The 14,911-nt window shown below is 41.7% G+C and overlaps 1 protein-coding gene across 1 annotated transcript; it reads right to left on the bottom strand.

Annotated features, from left to right (window-relative positions):
• Positions 1-3,864: 3,864 nt before the first annotated feature.
• KICS2 (KICSTOR subunit 2) lies at positions 3,865-13,066 on the bottom strand (the record flags this gene model as incomplete). Its single annotated transcript, XM_082490930.1, has 3 exons — positions 3,865-5,758; positions 10,427-10,715; positions 12,832-13,066. 3 exons carry the CDS (start codon positions 13,064-13,066, stop codon positions 4,942-4,944), a joined length of 1,341 nt encoding a protein of 446 aa, XP_082347056.1. The 3' UTR covers positions 3,865-4,941.
• Between the last annotated feature and the right edge of the window lie 1,845 nt (positions 13,067-14,911).

Raw genomic sequence — 14,911 nt, forward strand, 5'->3', positions numbered from 1 at the left:
CTCATGGTCTGTCTGCATTGCAGTCCTTTCGCGCCCATTTTCTCCCTGCCTGTCTTTCCCAGAGTTGTCATCCGCCCCAGCCCACCTTGTAGTGACTCGCCTGCTCTTCTGCACTTTGTTATTCTTACAGCTGCCAGGTACAGCTACGGCACGGTCAGGTCCCAGCTGCAAGGTGGACAGCTCTGATATTCTACCCCAAACCCAGTAGCGGCAACGCCAGGTTGAAAGTTAGGAGTGAACTAAAAACTGGCAAATGCTCCCAGAGAAGCTCCATAGACAATTGCAAAAATAAATCAGGCAATGTGTTGAAAGCACACATGCACAAGAGAGGAAAAGAGGCAGTTCCTGGAGGAAAATGATCGAGTAGTTAAACAATTTCATGGCAAAAGAATCCGTTACCTTTATCCTCCAAAGGAGACTATCTTTAAATCAGTCCTTCACTAACAGGAAAAGGAAATCAAAGCCCAATTCCATCTTGCATTTGACTTTACTTTGTGTGCCTGCTCTGTGAGGCATTACGCTATTGTTGTCCTTTGTCAGCATTCACGTTTCCAGAGCCTCTCCTGCTTTTCCCATAAACAGCTCCTGCCTTTGCACAATTTGCCCAAAGGCCATCCCTGCTGAGCAGCACAACAGTTGTCCCCAAGGGGCAGGACACTGACTTGCTGCTCTTGAGGCTCAGGCAGACCCCAAGCCGATAAGCAGTGCCTGGCCTTGGCTGCATCCACCCGGGCAGGGCTGGCTCACATCGCCGGGAGTCTGAAAACCAGACTTCTGGAGAAAACAAGGCAGAAACACTGAAGTTTCAGCCAAGCTAGTTAACTTAGCGCCAGCACTTCTGGAAGTAATGGCAGAGCTAAGCATGAGCCCAGGACCAGCCACCCTGTGCGATATTTCTCACTGCAAGATGAGGGGTTGTAGATATTGGGACAAAAAAAGAAAAAAAAAAAAAAAAAAAAAAAAAGGACTTGAGGAATTAAGTATAGCACACTGCTGATTTCCTTAAGCAAAGCTTGGTTATAAGAAGATTAGGACCCAGTGCAGTAAAAGGCAGCAGGCATCGTAGACACGTGCGCAAGGAAGCCTCGAACAAAGAACAACCACTAGAATGATCACAAGTGTCTCAAAAGGCTCGTATATGAAGAAGAGTGGACCAGAGCAATAATTAACTGGGAGAGTGCCATAAAATGATCTTCACTTATAGTGCAGACTTTTTTTTTTTTTTAAAGTGAATTAGATAAACATTGAGTGTTAATATTCAAATAGATACCAGGAATTTATGTTGCTTTTAGATCATTAAAAACTAAATATGGGCATTATGCATATAATGCGGTCTTTTACAGCACAATACAAAATATATTAATAGTTTCCATTCTCTGCATTGTCTTTGTGCAAAGAGGGGAGAAAAGGAAAGGTGTTTTATTCAAGGAAAAAACCTGAACACTGCACGTAAAAGAAAACAGCTTACAAGACATATATATGAAATATGTAAGAGATCTGAGAATACATTTGCCATCAAATTCACATTCCAGGCAAAGAATACTAAATTAAATGTTCTGCCAAAATCCTCATGGACTCAAATAACTGATGAGGTATATGAAAATTGCTACAAGCTTTCACATTGCTATTCTAAGCAATCTGAGCGGCACCAAGAATATAAAATCTCAGTACTTGTTTTAAAAACATTTAAATACATCTGGAAGTGTTGGCTTTCATTATGTTACCATAACCATCTTCACATCTTGCATTTAAAGCAGTCATTTATACAAGACTTTTAAAGTACATTAGTACATTCAATCCTGCTTAGCTAAATGGGTGGAGAGGAAAAGTTAGCAGATCGGATATCACCCAGCTCAGCAAAAGTGCATTTGTTCTCCAATTCTGATAGTAAAGAGACTGATCAATCTTTCCAGTACTTTAGTTAGTAATGAATTTATTTTTTTTTTCCCCCAAGTTACTGAGTTTCTGGTCCTCTTTACTTACTCCACAGATATGTTCCCCCCCCTTAATTATGCAGGTTTTCATTACTGGCCTAGCCAATTTTACATCATAGATAACTCTGTCTCCCCATTATCTCATTTGTCATTTAAAACAAACTCCTCAAAGCATCAAATAAGAAACTATGCTGTAAGTTTGCACGGGGCTAACATTCATTCATCACACGTACTCACATCCCACACACACTTAGTTTTCAGTCACAGCACACCCCAACTCTGCAAAACTATTTGATATCGATTCTAGTGTAGTTACCTCTCTTCAGCTTCACCCCTGCAGTTTTCATCCAAGCCACTTCCTACAGCCTGGATTTTTTGCTCCCCACCTTGTATTAATTTAAGGCTGAGATCTTACAATGACAGCCTCATGGGCAGGACTCAAACCCAGAGGCAGCTCCACAAAAGTTTGTCTCTCCAGCACCCAGTTGTCTCCCACCATTTGTCTGCACATCTCTCCCATTCCCTCCCTTCTCACACCATGAGAATACTGGTTATGGCTCCCTTCAGTTCTTCATCAAGTTAGATATTCAGAAATTCTTACCCACGAGTCAGATGGCTCCTCTGGCCACTTCTCCAAGATCCTCTGAAGAAAACTGCACCAAACCATTCCAGCACTGATAAAAGGTAAAGCAAGTCTCACCTGCTCCTGCACAAAAACATCACCTAGCATCCCTTCCCCATTCCCAGAGACACCACTCACCAAAAACAGCTGCAGGAGCGTGAAGTGAACCACCAGATCTGCTGAACAGTCACCTCCTTTTTCTGTCCCCATAAAAACCACTGGGAACAGCCTCCAGCCATTGCAGCAACTGGTAAAAGCTGCTGGTCTGCTCCAAAAGGTGGCAGGTTTCTCTTTCACCTCTTCCAACATGTCCCGTGTAACTCAGAAATGAGCAAGAAGGTGTCTGTACCACACACGCTCTCTCCCCCCAGTCTCCTCTCCCCTTTCCCACAGATAGCTAGTATGACAGGGAAATACCGGAGAGGCAGACAGAATTTGTACAACACTTTATTACACTGCTGAAGACTGGGAATCAGTTCTGGTGACAGCCTCTTTTCTGTTACTCGGGCTGAGGAAGTCAATAGTACAATGTTATTGCAAGGTCACCGGCTCACAGAGGGAAGCACACAAACTCTCTCAATACTGTCATTTGCAACTTTGTCCTGTGAAAAGGGCAATTCAAGCTGCAAAGTGTAATGCTGTTATAACCAGGTGCCCTCCAGTTGCTGGTATATTTGCAACTCCTGTTATTTTCCAATGGCAAAGAGCAGATTCTAAACTTTTGAGAGTGATCCTGCAGTCAGAATAAGACCTTAGGTGAAAGGCAGTAGCACAAATATTCACAACAGACGAGCATATTATTACAGCAAAGCATGGAAAGCTCTATTTGGCACAAAGTGGAAAGTCAGAGCTTACAATTTGAGAACAGAATATGTTTATGTGATTGTAAAGAAATCAGTACTTGCAGCAAGAGGCAAGAAAAGTTACAGTAACCTTTTGCGGGAGAGAAAGGGAATCAGTAAAAGCCATGTCTGCAATGGTATCTTTTATATTTCAGTCTTAACATAAACCAACATTTTGACTTAAACTCCCTTTTAAAACAAACCTGATTATGTTATACCTGACTGTGTCAACTAAGGATCTAACTTTACTACACTTACATACATCATACAGCAGACCTATATCAGTCCTCCTGAACTCCTGTGAAAGTGCTTGCACAACTGCATAGCTAACCATCAGAAGAATCATGCAATAAGGCTACAGGTACAGCCAAATTGACCTTTTTATTGTATTTGGAAATCCTGATTTCCAAAATAAAGCACTTTCAGGGTAAGTAGAAAACATACTTTTTCCAAACCTGCAGCCTAGAAGTAAGTGGTGAAAGAGACATTTTAAAATGAGGTAAACATACTGCATAGGCTATATATTTAAATCCAAATTCCAAAAGTTATTTGGCTTAATTGTGAAATTATTTAAAACTGAACAGAAAGAAAAAACTATATACTTATAAAAATCTGAAAACAAATCCAGGTTGACCACCTGAACAGCAAATTAGAAAATAGCTCATCTACAAAGGGCACTTGCTACTGCCTTTTCTTTTTTATTAAAGTTAGCCAGACAAAAGCACAATTTGAAAAGAGCTTTGCTGCTTTTTCCATGGAGCTGTTCATTCTAGAACACCTGCTCAGCCTCAGCTTGTCTCCTTCAGTTAATCTGAGCCAAGACTGGTACTGGACACACAATGTCACAACACTCCAGTGAATACTGGCCTTCCAGCCCATGCTGCAGCTTTTCTTGCCCCAGCCTTAGTTCTGGAGCAATGACAAAGCTTTATGACAGAACAGAGACTGGTGCTAAACAGAGAGTGTGTCAGAGACCTCAATTATCATTTTAAACCATTTGAAAACTAAGTTATAATTAACAATAGTGCCTTTTGTGATTCTCATATTTTTATTTAAAATGTGTCCTTGTAGGTTCACTTCTTTTAATATTCCCTTGTATCAGTGTTTAGTTCCCAGAAATCATTCCTGTCAGGCAACACAGTTTTCTGAAAAGATAGTATCTTCCATCCTCACCACATTTTCAATAAACTCTGTAGAAGACAGTTAATGATCAGACTAAGATAAAGTGCATATATTCCTTTCTGATACAGGCAACAAAGTTGTGGACTGAAAAAATAAATCATACTGAAAATTGAAAACCACGTCAAAAAAAAAAATCCTCCTGTGGCCATTTAGCAGCCCACAATTAAGTTGCTCCACTGAGTACTGCCCAAAAATACTTTACTTCAAGTGTCCGTTAGCTTAAAAAAAGGAACTTATAACATTAAAAATAATGGTTCCTTTTTAATTAGACTCTGAGAATCGTGAATTTATGTAACCCTTGAAAGCTACAGCTCCCCCAAGGCTGGCATACTGCCTTGACAACCTGTAAGTAGTTTGTATTTTACCCTTTGGATCCAGGCTTCAAGCTTGCAAAAGCTTTGGAGTTCTTAAGGGAATGTGAAATTTCATTGAGAAAAGAAATAAAATGATAGTCCCTTTCTGACTTCTTGGACTCAAAAATAACTACAATGGTAAAGTGAGGTTCGGGGCGAGTCAGAAAGTACGTGCTTTGGACTTTGTCATCGTAGAAGTGAACAACCTTCTCCAAACTGTTGAGGTCAGAGGTTCTATCAGTCATAATCATGATTACGTTGGGCCAGTGCATAACAGGCCTGTCGCTGGGCAGAGACACCACTGCAGGGTACTGATCCACTCCTTTGGGGGCTTCCCTGTAAGAATGAGGATGATGATAACCATGTCCCTGAAAACTCTCCGATCCACGATTGTCAAAAATTAAGGAAACATTGACAGCATCATACTTCCGGATGAAGCTGGAAATTTTCCCAAAGTAATCAGGATTTGTTTTAGCAGTCAAAGTTTTCATTTCAGATGCTGTTGTTTGTCGACTAAGGGCCTCGTGAAAGTAAAAGCTAAACTTTGCAAGGAGAATGTTTTTGAGCTTCATCAGCCAGAGGAAGAGGTGCGGAGGTTGTACAGCCTTCTGAGACTGCCCTCCAAAGAGATGTTTCTTGGTCTCTCGCTGCTTCTCAAAAATTTGGCCCCAAGTCTGTAGTTTTGTGTGAGCACTGTGCAAGTTGACCAGGGATGGAAGGAACTTCCACTCTGAGATCTGAGCCTGAGCCTTTAAGAGATGTGCAAGCACATCTACTTCCAGCTGGAAACTGCTTTCAAGAGGACTGAGGATTGGATGATGAAATCTAGAAAACATAATGTTAGTCAAGACATGAGAACTGCTGTATACAACAGTGAAATAATCAGATAGTATTTGTCAGTTCACAAACAGAAGACAAAACATCAAAGTGTAAACCAAAAAATAATCTTGTTAATTTAAAAAACGGTTCTTCTGACATAATTAGGGCAAATATTTTAATGAACACACAGCACTTTGCATTTGAAAAAAACACCCCTTAGACATTTCTCTATCAGAGCAAGGGAGTTATACTTGATCAGTTCAAGAACAATCACTGTTTATCTTGATCCATGAACTACTATAACATCATTTCTTTTTAAATTCAGATGTGTTTTTCCAACTTAAAACCCCTTCTGGTGGTAAAATGTCTTGATAGTTCTAGAATAGCAGTAAGACATATCAAAGGAATTGTGTTATAAATTTGCTGTTTTATAGGGAAGCTATGGGGAAGCCAAGCTGACCTTTTCTTTTTTTTTTTTAATTCACAATAAAATTGTGATGGTAAAATCATCAATAGAACCGTGACTAACAGTATTTACCAATGAACCAGGTCTCAAGCTTCAAACCTTGCTATATTAAAAGCAATTTGGCAGGATTTCATCATCACATTGAAGACGCCGTAACAACCACTAAAAATTCAGGTCAAGATCAACTCTCAATTTAACAGATGTTTTAAAAAAACAAAAAGAAACCACCTCATCTAACAGGTAGAAGTGCCACTGCACATCTTATTCACAAGAGTGATCCTACTATTAGAAGAAATCTCAATGAAGTGGAATTTCATAGATCCACTTGATAGCTTCCTCCCTTTATTTTTTTCTAAATGTCACGAAAGAGACAGATCCAGCCTACCTTCATTCCCTTGATACTCAAATTACTTGTAAGCTTATAGCATCATCACCAATAAATATATACTTAATTCAAACTGTGCAAAACTGTTCCAGTTACAGAAGCTAAATACTTAACTTTAGAAAGTATGAGTTTTCAGCAAAGACAGAAGTGGCCTTTATTATAAATGTGTTCCCTAATAGGCATTTAGGACCCTTAAGGAGGTCTCCAACAAAGAACAACCAGAGACAAGACTCGATGGGGTTTCCATTTAAGTAAAGATAGATTTATCCCCTCACTTCAGAAAAATATCCCGGGTCTTGTTATTGCTTTAAAACAAAGAAGTTTGTCTGAAGATGAGCTGTTAAAGGTTGGAAGGATTCAGTGTAAAGTGAAAGCAATTCCATTACTCCCCTCAGCTTCCAGGACAGAGTACATATAATCTATTTTGGAAATACTTGGTTCAAAATCAAAAATCTTAACTTTGTTGTGGACCAGAAGAGAGAATGAGAATTTTAGTCTTTTCATTCCCTCTCCTGTCACTATTTTTTCTTTGACTTTCCATCAAGCTCTTGCCAAAACATTCATTCTTAGGTTTGTGAAAATTGTTTGACAATTTTAGCACTATTTTTAAGTGTCTCTTTTTTTGACAGCCACAATACATGTCTTGAAAGGATTTGCTATTAAGATGCAAGTCCAAATTTATTTGAAGAAAATGAAATGATGAATATCATAAATCAGTTGATGCACCATGCTGTGCAAACAGGCTAGGTTGGGTGACCAGCCACCTTCTGCACACAGGACATGTCAGCAACCACCACGTCCACCTGCTATAGCAGAGATACAGTGATTACTGGCTACTTTGGTGAGTTGAGAAGTCCAGAGCAAATTCACATTTCTTTGAAAAAATGAGAGTCAATTAAAACTAATAATACTCTGCTAAGCAAAGTCAATATTACATATTTCCAATGGTTTGGGTATTCAGCAGAAAACCAGTTTTGTTGCCATGTATTAAGAAGGGGAAAAAAATCATTATGCAACTTTATTTGTTCCAGATAGACCCATCAAGTGCACACTTAGCACAGTAGTTTCAACACACCTGCAGTCAGACCAATAAGGATACTCTTCAACCTTAAAAGCAATTAAAAGATTCTTTTAATGCAGCACTAATGCAGCACTGCCAAGTCTCCCGGATTAATGTTATAATGTATGGCTTCCCAATTCTACTTTGCTTCATGGCTCACAGCTATTTTCACGTTTCACTGCACAGCTGGATTTGCTAAACTGTTTAAATCCAAAAATACACACCTCAGCTGAGAAGCTTGATATGGTTGCAGAGTAAACTAACAGGTTATGTACTCAGTGTATCTGCTCTAATTAACTTTCATAACACAGAAGCATCTGACTGAGCTCAGCATTGGGTAAAACAGACAGGTTTTTACAATATTTCAGTAAGTCAGAGTGTTATCAACTTAAAAAACACATTAGAAAATCGATTTCTTTTTTTCCTCTAATCATCCTCAAAAGCAGAGGGATGCTAGAGTTTTGTTTTGCAGACTATGAAGCAGCCTCATTTATCTACAACTTTTTATTTTCTTCCATAGATCATGCATGCATTTACAAAATGCTGACTGGATGAAAAACATTTAACACTTAAAAATAATTACATCAAAATAGGTTTACTATTTACTTGTTCATTTTATACTAAGCTTCTAAAAGATCCTACTTCTGATGCTGTTTTAATTATTTCAGTTAAGTTCCTACCCAAACCAACAGTTACAAAATTTAGGAAAGGTTACTTCTCCAGCTGTATTCTATAGAAAAAGAGGAAAATGTCTAGTATTGGCTGTGTACAAGTCAGCAATAAGTAGTAATAAAATAGCTTTAAACTGTTCAAGAGTTAATGGTTTTTCAGATACAGACAATACGACTTGATTATTGACAGTCAATTAATTCTGTCATTCCTTTACCAGCAAGCAGTTATTTGCTCTACACTACCTGATCAGCTATTTATAGATGTGAAGGCAAAGAAACCCAGGCCAGAACCTATCTCCAGAACAGATGCCCTGTCTGGCCTTAGCAAAGTTGCCTGAAATAATGGCACACATCCTCAACTACAACTGAGGAATATATTGACAGAGGGAAGAGACTGATTAAGGACAAGTTTATTTGACCTTTCACCTGAGAGGATCAACAGATTGTAAAACGCACAACAACATAACAGCCCCCAGAAACTGATCAGAGATATAAAGAAACTAAAGGAAGGACGAAAGGAAAATATCATTATCCCCACTTTTTTCAGAAATACTCTGTACGTGACTGGGGAGGACCACACAGCAGTTATTGAATTAACTCTAACAGCATCTTAGAATGTCTCCATCCTAGAGATTGATCATTAACCCAAAGCAAGATCATCAGTATTTTTCCCAGGGCAACACTGTTTATTTTTTAAATAGCGTAGTAAAACATTTCATATGTAACAGTCTCCAGTCACTTCGTCAAACTATCAGTTCTGGTTTCCAGATTTTTAACACTGCTGTTGACTAAGCACGTGCTCAGAACAGATGGCAATGGTTAGCGTACAACATAAATCAACTTTTCTAAAAACTTGCCTCCCTTTACTCTTTAACGTTTATCGCACCAAGGAAAAAACATGTAAGTTTCATTTTTCATTGGACTGACAGCCCTGATATTGTAAGGGTTCACAAACGAAGAATTTAAAAAAATAATAAAAATCACTAGTAAGATTATACAGACTAGTTTTGATTTTGATTTTTAAATAGCAAAATTACGTAGTAATTTGCCTAAGTTATTCCTAAAAAAATAAAGGAGTCAGCTGCAGTGCTTAGATTTGGAATGTCAGAAAGCAGCACTGGATTATTTTGATTTTTCCTAGGTGTACACTTTAAAATCATAATTGAAAAAAGTAAGACCTCAGAACACTCTCCCCAAATGTCATCTTAGACATTATTTCACTAACAGAGATTTTAAAAAAATCAACTAGTTAAAAAAAGAAAATTTAACTTCCTTTAACTTCTTCAAAAAAAGAAAAGTTAACTTCCTTCAACGGCTACCTTGTTTTGCTTTAAAATAAAGAGCTAGAATTTGAGTCTGTTGACAAGCACTAAAAAAATTCTCTTTTTTAAACTGCCATCACTTTCAAGGCTCACGTGTGTTAGATGTAAAACACCCATCCCAGAGTCATTTACAAACATCTTGGGATTCTTGTAACAGGAGCTATTAGATCTTAACTTCAAGAAACCATCATGGCAGGAACCAAAGACTCAGAGGTGCTCCTTCTACTGGCTCCAATACCTCTCAAGAGAAGTGGTAACAGGGCACCATAAAACCTACTAGGTAGGCCAAATAGCTACGGTGTAGCTTCTAGAATTAAGCAGATGCATATTCTAGTCTAAAAATAAAATTGTCATGCAAATATCTGGTTTATGTATATATCAATTTTACTGAAGTCCATATGGAATTGAGTCGTTTCCTCTCCACTACCAATGAAAAGGTACAAGAAGCCTTAGATGTTTTATAAGGAAAATTACTCTTCTCTGCTGAATATGATCATGCTGAGTATTAATTGAGGAATAGGGAAGATGGCTCCTAAAACACGATGAGTAGAAACACTCTCCCTTTTTTATTTTTCTTCTTCAGAGGAGCCATATTTTGAGACTTCATGCATTTGATGCTGCTGACCTACCTTGACTTCATGCATGAATCCATGCAAGGGGCTGAGCTGCTCAGCAAAGGACAGCAAAGTCTTTAAGCTTGCTTTAAACCTCAACATCATTCATTACAGATCATATGTCTGAGTACTTACTGCCACCAAATAAGCACTGACCTTGAGCTGTATTTCTTTAAGATGGATTCCAAAATGTTTACCAGTTCCTCAGAGTTAATGAACTTTTGGGTGCTGAGCGTGTACATTTTTTCATAGAAGTCAGCAATTTCCATCCGAGCCTGAACAAAAAAACAGAGCTGTTCAGACAGGTGAGAAAGCAGCTCTTCCAAGTGAGGAGCTGTTCCTCCTAGTGCATTGCGACCCGTCGCCACCACCTTCTTCAGCTCATTATGCAGAGATGTGTAGATGGTTCGGATGGAGTCCTTTCGGCTGAAGAATGACTGACCACCTGTTCAGATAAATATGGAGGTATTACCAAAATCCAGGGACAGCAAAGATAGACAGCAATACTGGAAAATTATATATAACCATGCTTGGTTTTCCCTAAGTGTTTGTAAGTGTTGTTTGATCAGTCTTTTTTTTTTTAATCCAGAAACAAATGTCAGTGTATCATTTTGCAAGTAACTGAATTACACAGAGGGTATACTCAGAAGTACTTCATGTAATTTCATGCAAGTTACACTCGTCCTAATTCCTATCTCAGCAGCCAATAACTGCTGCAAAACTTCAGCTCCCTCACATCTGCCTCAGTTATGACGTGACCTCTCAGAAAGCAAGGGTTCAGTTCAATTTGCTACAGTGATACATGACCTGGAAATACTGTTATCTGTGGAATTCAGAAGAATCAACTCATCATGAAATTTTAATAGCCTCCACTGCTACACTGCTATTAATAACTCTAGATCTTTTAAAGAAAATTCCCCCAACAATACCTCTTCAATCATGAAGCACTCACATTTGCAAAGCAACTTTTAAATGGGAATCATATGTCATTTTTGTGTACAAACAAAATGTTTCAAGTCCCTACACAATCTTAATATAAACCAGAATTCAAAGGCAAAACAATCACAGTTTATCTCAGTGAGACCACAGTGCAGGTTAATCCATAACTAAAACTGGGAGGAGGACAGGGGGGACGGGGGGGGGGGCGACAGGAAAGTAGTCATCAGTACTTCTCTATACATGCTCAACACTATGAGGAATTTAAAAAAGAAAAAAAGACAAAAGCAGAGGCTCAACGTAAAAGATATTTAACTTTGATGCTACCAAAAGACTGTACAAAGGTACTACCCTTATTTCATAATCTCTATATACAGACAGCCTTACATGCTGCTGTGGCACTCAATATCTGCAGTGGAGAAAGGATCACGGGGACTGAATCTGCGGAACTTTTAAAGAGATTCCAAATTTAGGTTCCACTTTTAAATTGCTTGTAAGTTTCGTAATGGTGCATAGTCCTTTTCACATCCATTCTACACCTATAACATTCAAAAGTGACCTTAGCAATTTGAGGCAGAAATGCAGAGAATTGGTTATCATGGTGAAACAGCTACCTTCCCAAGGCAAGAGTTACCCCCAGGTCATAAGCAGGATGAAGAATCACCTATTGCTGTTGTTCATGAAGTACATAAACAAAGAAAACTTTGTCCCTTCTGTTGTGAATTTTGTCCTTTCTGCAAGCACCAAGTTCACTTTTTAAAGTCAGACTAACAGAGTTTTGTCTGTAAAGATCTTCTTATAAAATAGCTCCAAGTCACCATTTAAACACCAAAGCTGAATTTTCTTGATGCTTTACTGCATTACACATCTGACTCATATCCCTTGATCCATTTTCCATGCCAGTCTGCAGTTCAAAGAGAAAATAAGCAGCTTTGCCCAAAGGGCAACATGATGACAGCTTGTCCTGTGCCAGTTCGGGATTTTTTTTCTATTCACACATTGAGAGAATGAGAAGCAGCCAAGATTGTGGCCAAAACTTCCTGAGATCCTGCAGAGTCTGCATGAATAACAATTTTTAGGAGACTGTCTCTGGCCCCGAGTACTTACACGTTGTACTTACACATACACAGCTCTAATATTAGGCCCTGGAACTGTGACGTGAAAGAGCTTTAACCCTTTGATTACCTCACTGAGCTCACCTTTGCCAGAATCTCAGCCAGAGCATCCCAGCACAGAAGCACTTCTGCCTAAATCTTGGAACGGCAGGTAGATAGCCTACCAGCCAATAAAGAGATGCACCTATTTGCACAACCACTGTGCCACCTGCCCTCTCATTTATTCTGTAGGGGCAGCCCAAATGGCACAGCTGACCCAGCACCTGCGTTTCAGACCCGGAGACACACACCTCACCAAGGCCACGGTCCCCAGGTACCTCGCACTGTGCAACTACCCGTCGACAGATAACCCCACAGGACTACAGCGGCATCCCGCTCCCTAGCGGTGACCTCAGGCGTGAGCGAGGGGCGGAGGACAGGGATCCCGAAGGATGGGGGAAATAGAGAGGGACAACCACCCACCCCACCCCCCGCCCCCCCGGGACGCGAGGGGCGGCGGCCGGGCGGTACCTAGCTTCTGGCCCAGGAAGGTCATGCTGTGGTAGGCCTTCTCGGCGGCGGCCAGGTGGGCCAGCCCGGCCAGTAGGGCCAGCCAGCTGGCCCCCGCGCTCTTGTTGGCCTCCCGCTCCTTCTCCACATTGTCCTTGGCCTTGTCGTAGGAGAAGATACCCAGGTGGGAGAAGAAGGTCTCCAGCACGGCCTGCTCTACCGGCACCGGCGCGCCCAGTGGGATCGACTCCCCCATCCCGCCCGGCGCCGGCGCCGCCGCCGCCGCCGCCACAACGACCACTACTTCCGGGTCCGGCGCCGCGGCCGCGTGAGGGAAGATGCTTGCACCGCCTCTCTTCGCCCCTGGTCACGTGACAAGGCAGGGCGGAAGCCGGGGCGGGGTCACGTGAGGGGGCGGGGCGCGCACCGCCTGTTTAACGGTTGGGCGGGTGCCGCGCACAGAGCCGCTTGGTCTCCTTGTGGAGGTTCTGTAGAGCGACGCCGTAAGCTCCGGGGTGCCCCAGCGGCGTCCGCGCTGAGGAAACCTGGGCGGGCCGAGCCGAGCCCTGGGGGCTCCAGAGCCAGAGGGCGGCGAGCACAGAAGAAGCGGGGCTGCGTCTACTGAGCTGCGCAGCGCTCGTCCAGTCCCGTAACGGGTGCGTTCAGGTTGGCTGTGCCGGCAGCGGTTCCGTTAATGAGCTCTCCTCCACCCTGCCGCGGTGGCCTCTGTGGAACTTAAATCTGAAGCCCATTTTCATGCTAAATTGTTCTTTCGATTACAAAGTTCCAAAAATATGGGCAACCCTAAGCACCCATGCAGGTTGGGTGGAGAATGGCTTGAGAGCAGCCCTGAGGAGGACTTGGGGGTGTTGGTTGACAAGAAGCTCAACATCAGCTGGCAATGTGCGCTCACAGCCCGGAAGGCCAATTGCATCCTGGGCTGCATCAAAAGAAGCATGGCCAGCAGGTCAAGGGAGGCAACTCTGCCCCTCTGCTCTGGTGAGACTCCACCTGGAGTACTGTGTCCAGCTCTGGGGACCCTGACATAAGGACATGGACCTGTTGGAGCAAGTCTAGAGGAGGGCCATGAAGATCATCAGAGGGCTGGAGCACCTCTCCTATGAAGACAGGCTGAGAGAGTTGGGGTTGTTCAGCCTGGAGGAGAAAGCTCCAGGGAGACCTGATAGCAGCCTTCCAGTACCTAAAGAGGACCTACAGAAAAGGTGGGGAGGGACTCTATCAGGGAGTGTAGTGATAGGACGAGGGGTTATGGTTTTAAATTTAAAGAAGGTAGCTTTAGATTAGATATGAGGAAGAAATTCTTTACTGTGAGGGTGGTGAGGCACTGGAACAAGTTGCCCAGGGAATTTATGGATACCCCATCCCTGGAAGTGTTTGAGGCCAGGCTGGATGGGGCTTTGAGCAACCTGGTCTAGTGGGAGGTGTCCTTACCTGTGGCAGGGGGGTTGGAACTAAATGATCTTTAAGGTCCCTTCCAACCTAAACCATTCCATGATTTTGTGAAGTTAATCCCTTTTTTCGGATCACGTTTTAGACAGATGAGCTCCCTGACCTGATTCACTGTGGAGGCAACAAGGAGAGGCGCAGAGATGAGCCACAAGGCCATGGAAGTGGGGCTGCTGTACCAGTACCAACTGGCCCCACTCCTGTGGAACAGCCACCCCCTTTACACTGAGCAAGGCTCTCACTTGGAATCAACAAGCAGCTCCTATCCTGGTTGAGCTGCAGTGCTCCAGATACCCCAAAACTAAAAGACTCCCAGTTTCATCCCTGGACAGCATTTTCCTGCACTCCACTCAGTTGATCAGTTCTCTAACCCTGGGCAGGACCCCTATACTAATTAAACTAGCTGCCTAGCTTTTGTCCAGGAAACACTCAAAACATGCTGCAACTTATAATAGGCACCAGATGCAAAAAATGGCTTCAGGTGTGAAACAGTTTTTTAATTAACCTTAACTACACAGTGTCTGCAACACATTTTTTTTTACTGTAGCATTATGTTGTAAATAGGGTCACCTAAGGATTGGGTTTAGATATAAAAATCAATTTTCATCAGAACAATTGGTCTAATATCAAAGTT

Source organism: Vanellus vanellus (genome assembly GCF_965231255.1).
Source record: "Vanellus vanellus genome assembly, chromosome: 1".
NCBI classification, from domain to species: domain Eukaryota; kingdom Metazoa; phylum Chordata; class Aves; order Charadriiformes; family Charadriidae; genus Vanellus; species Vanellus vanellus.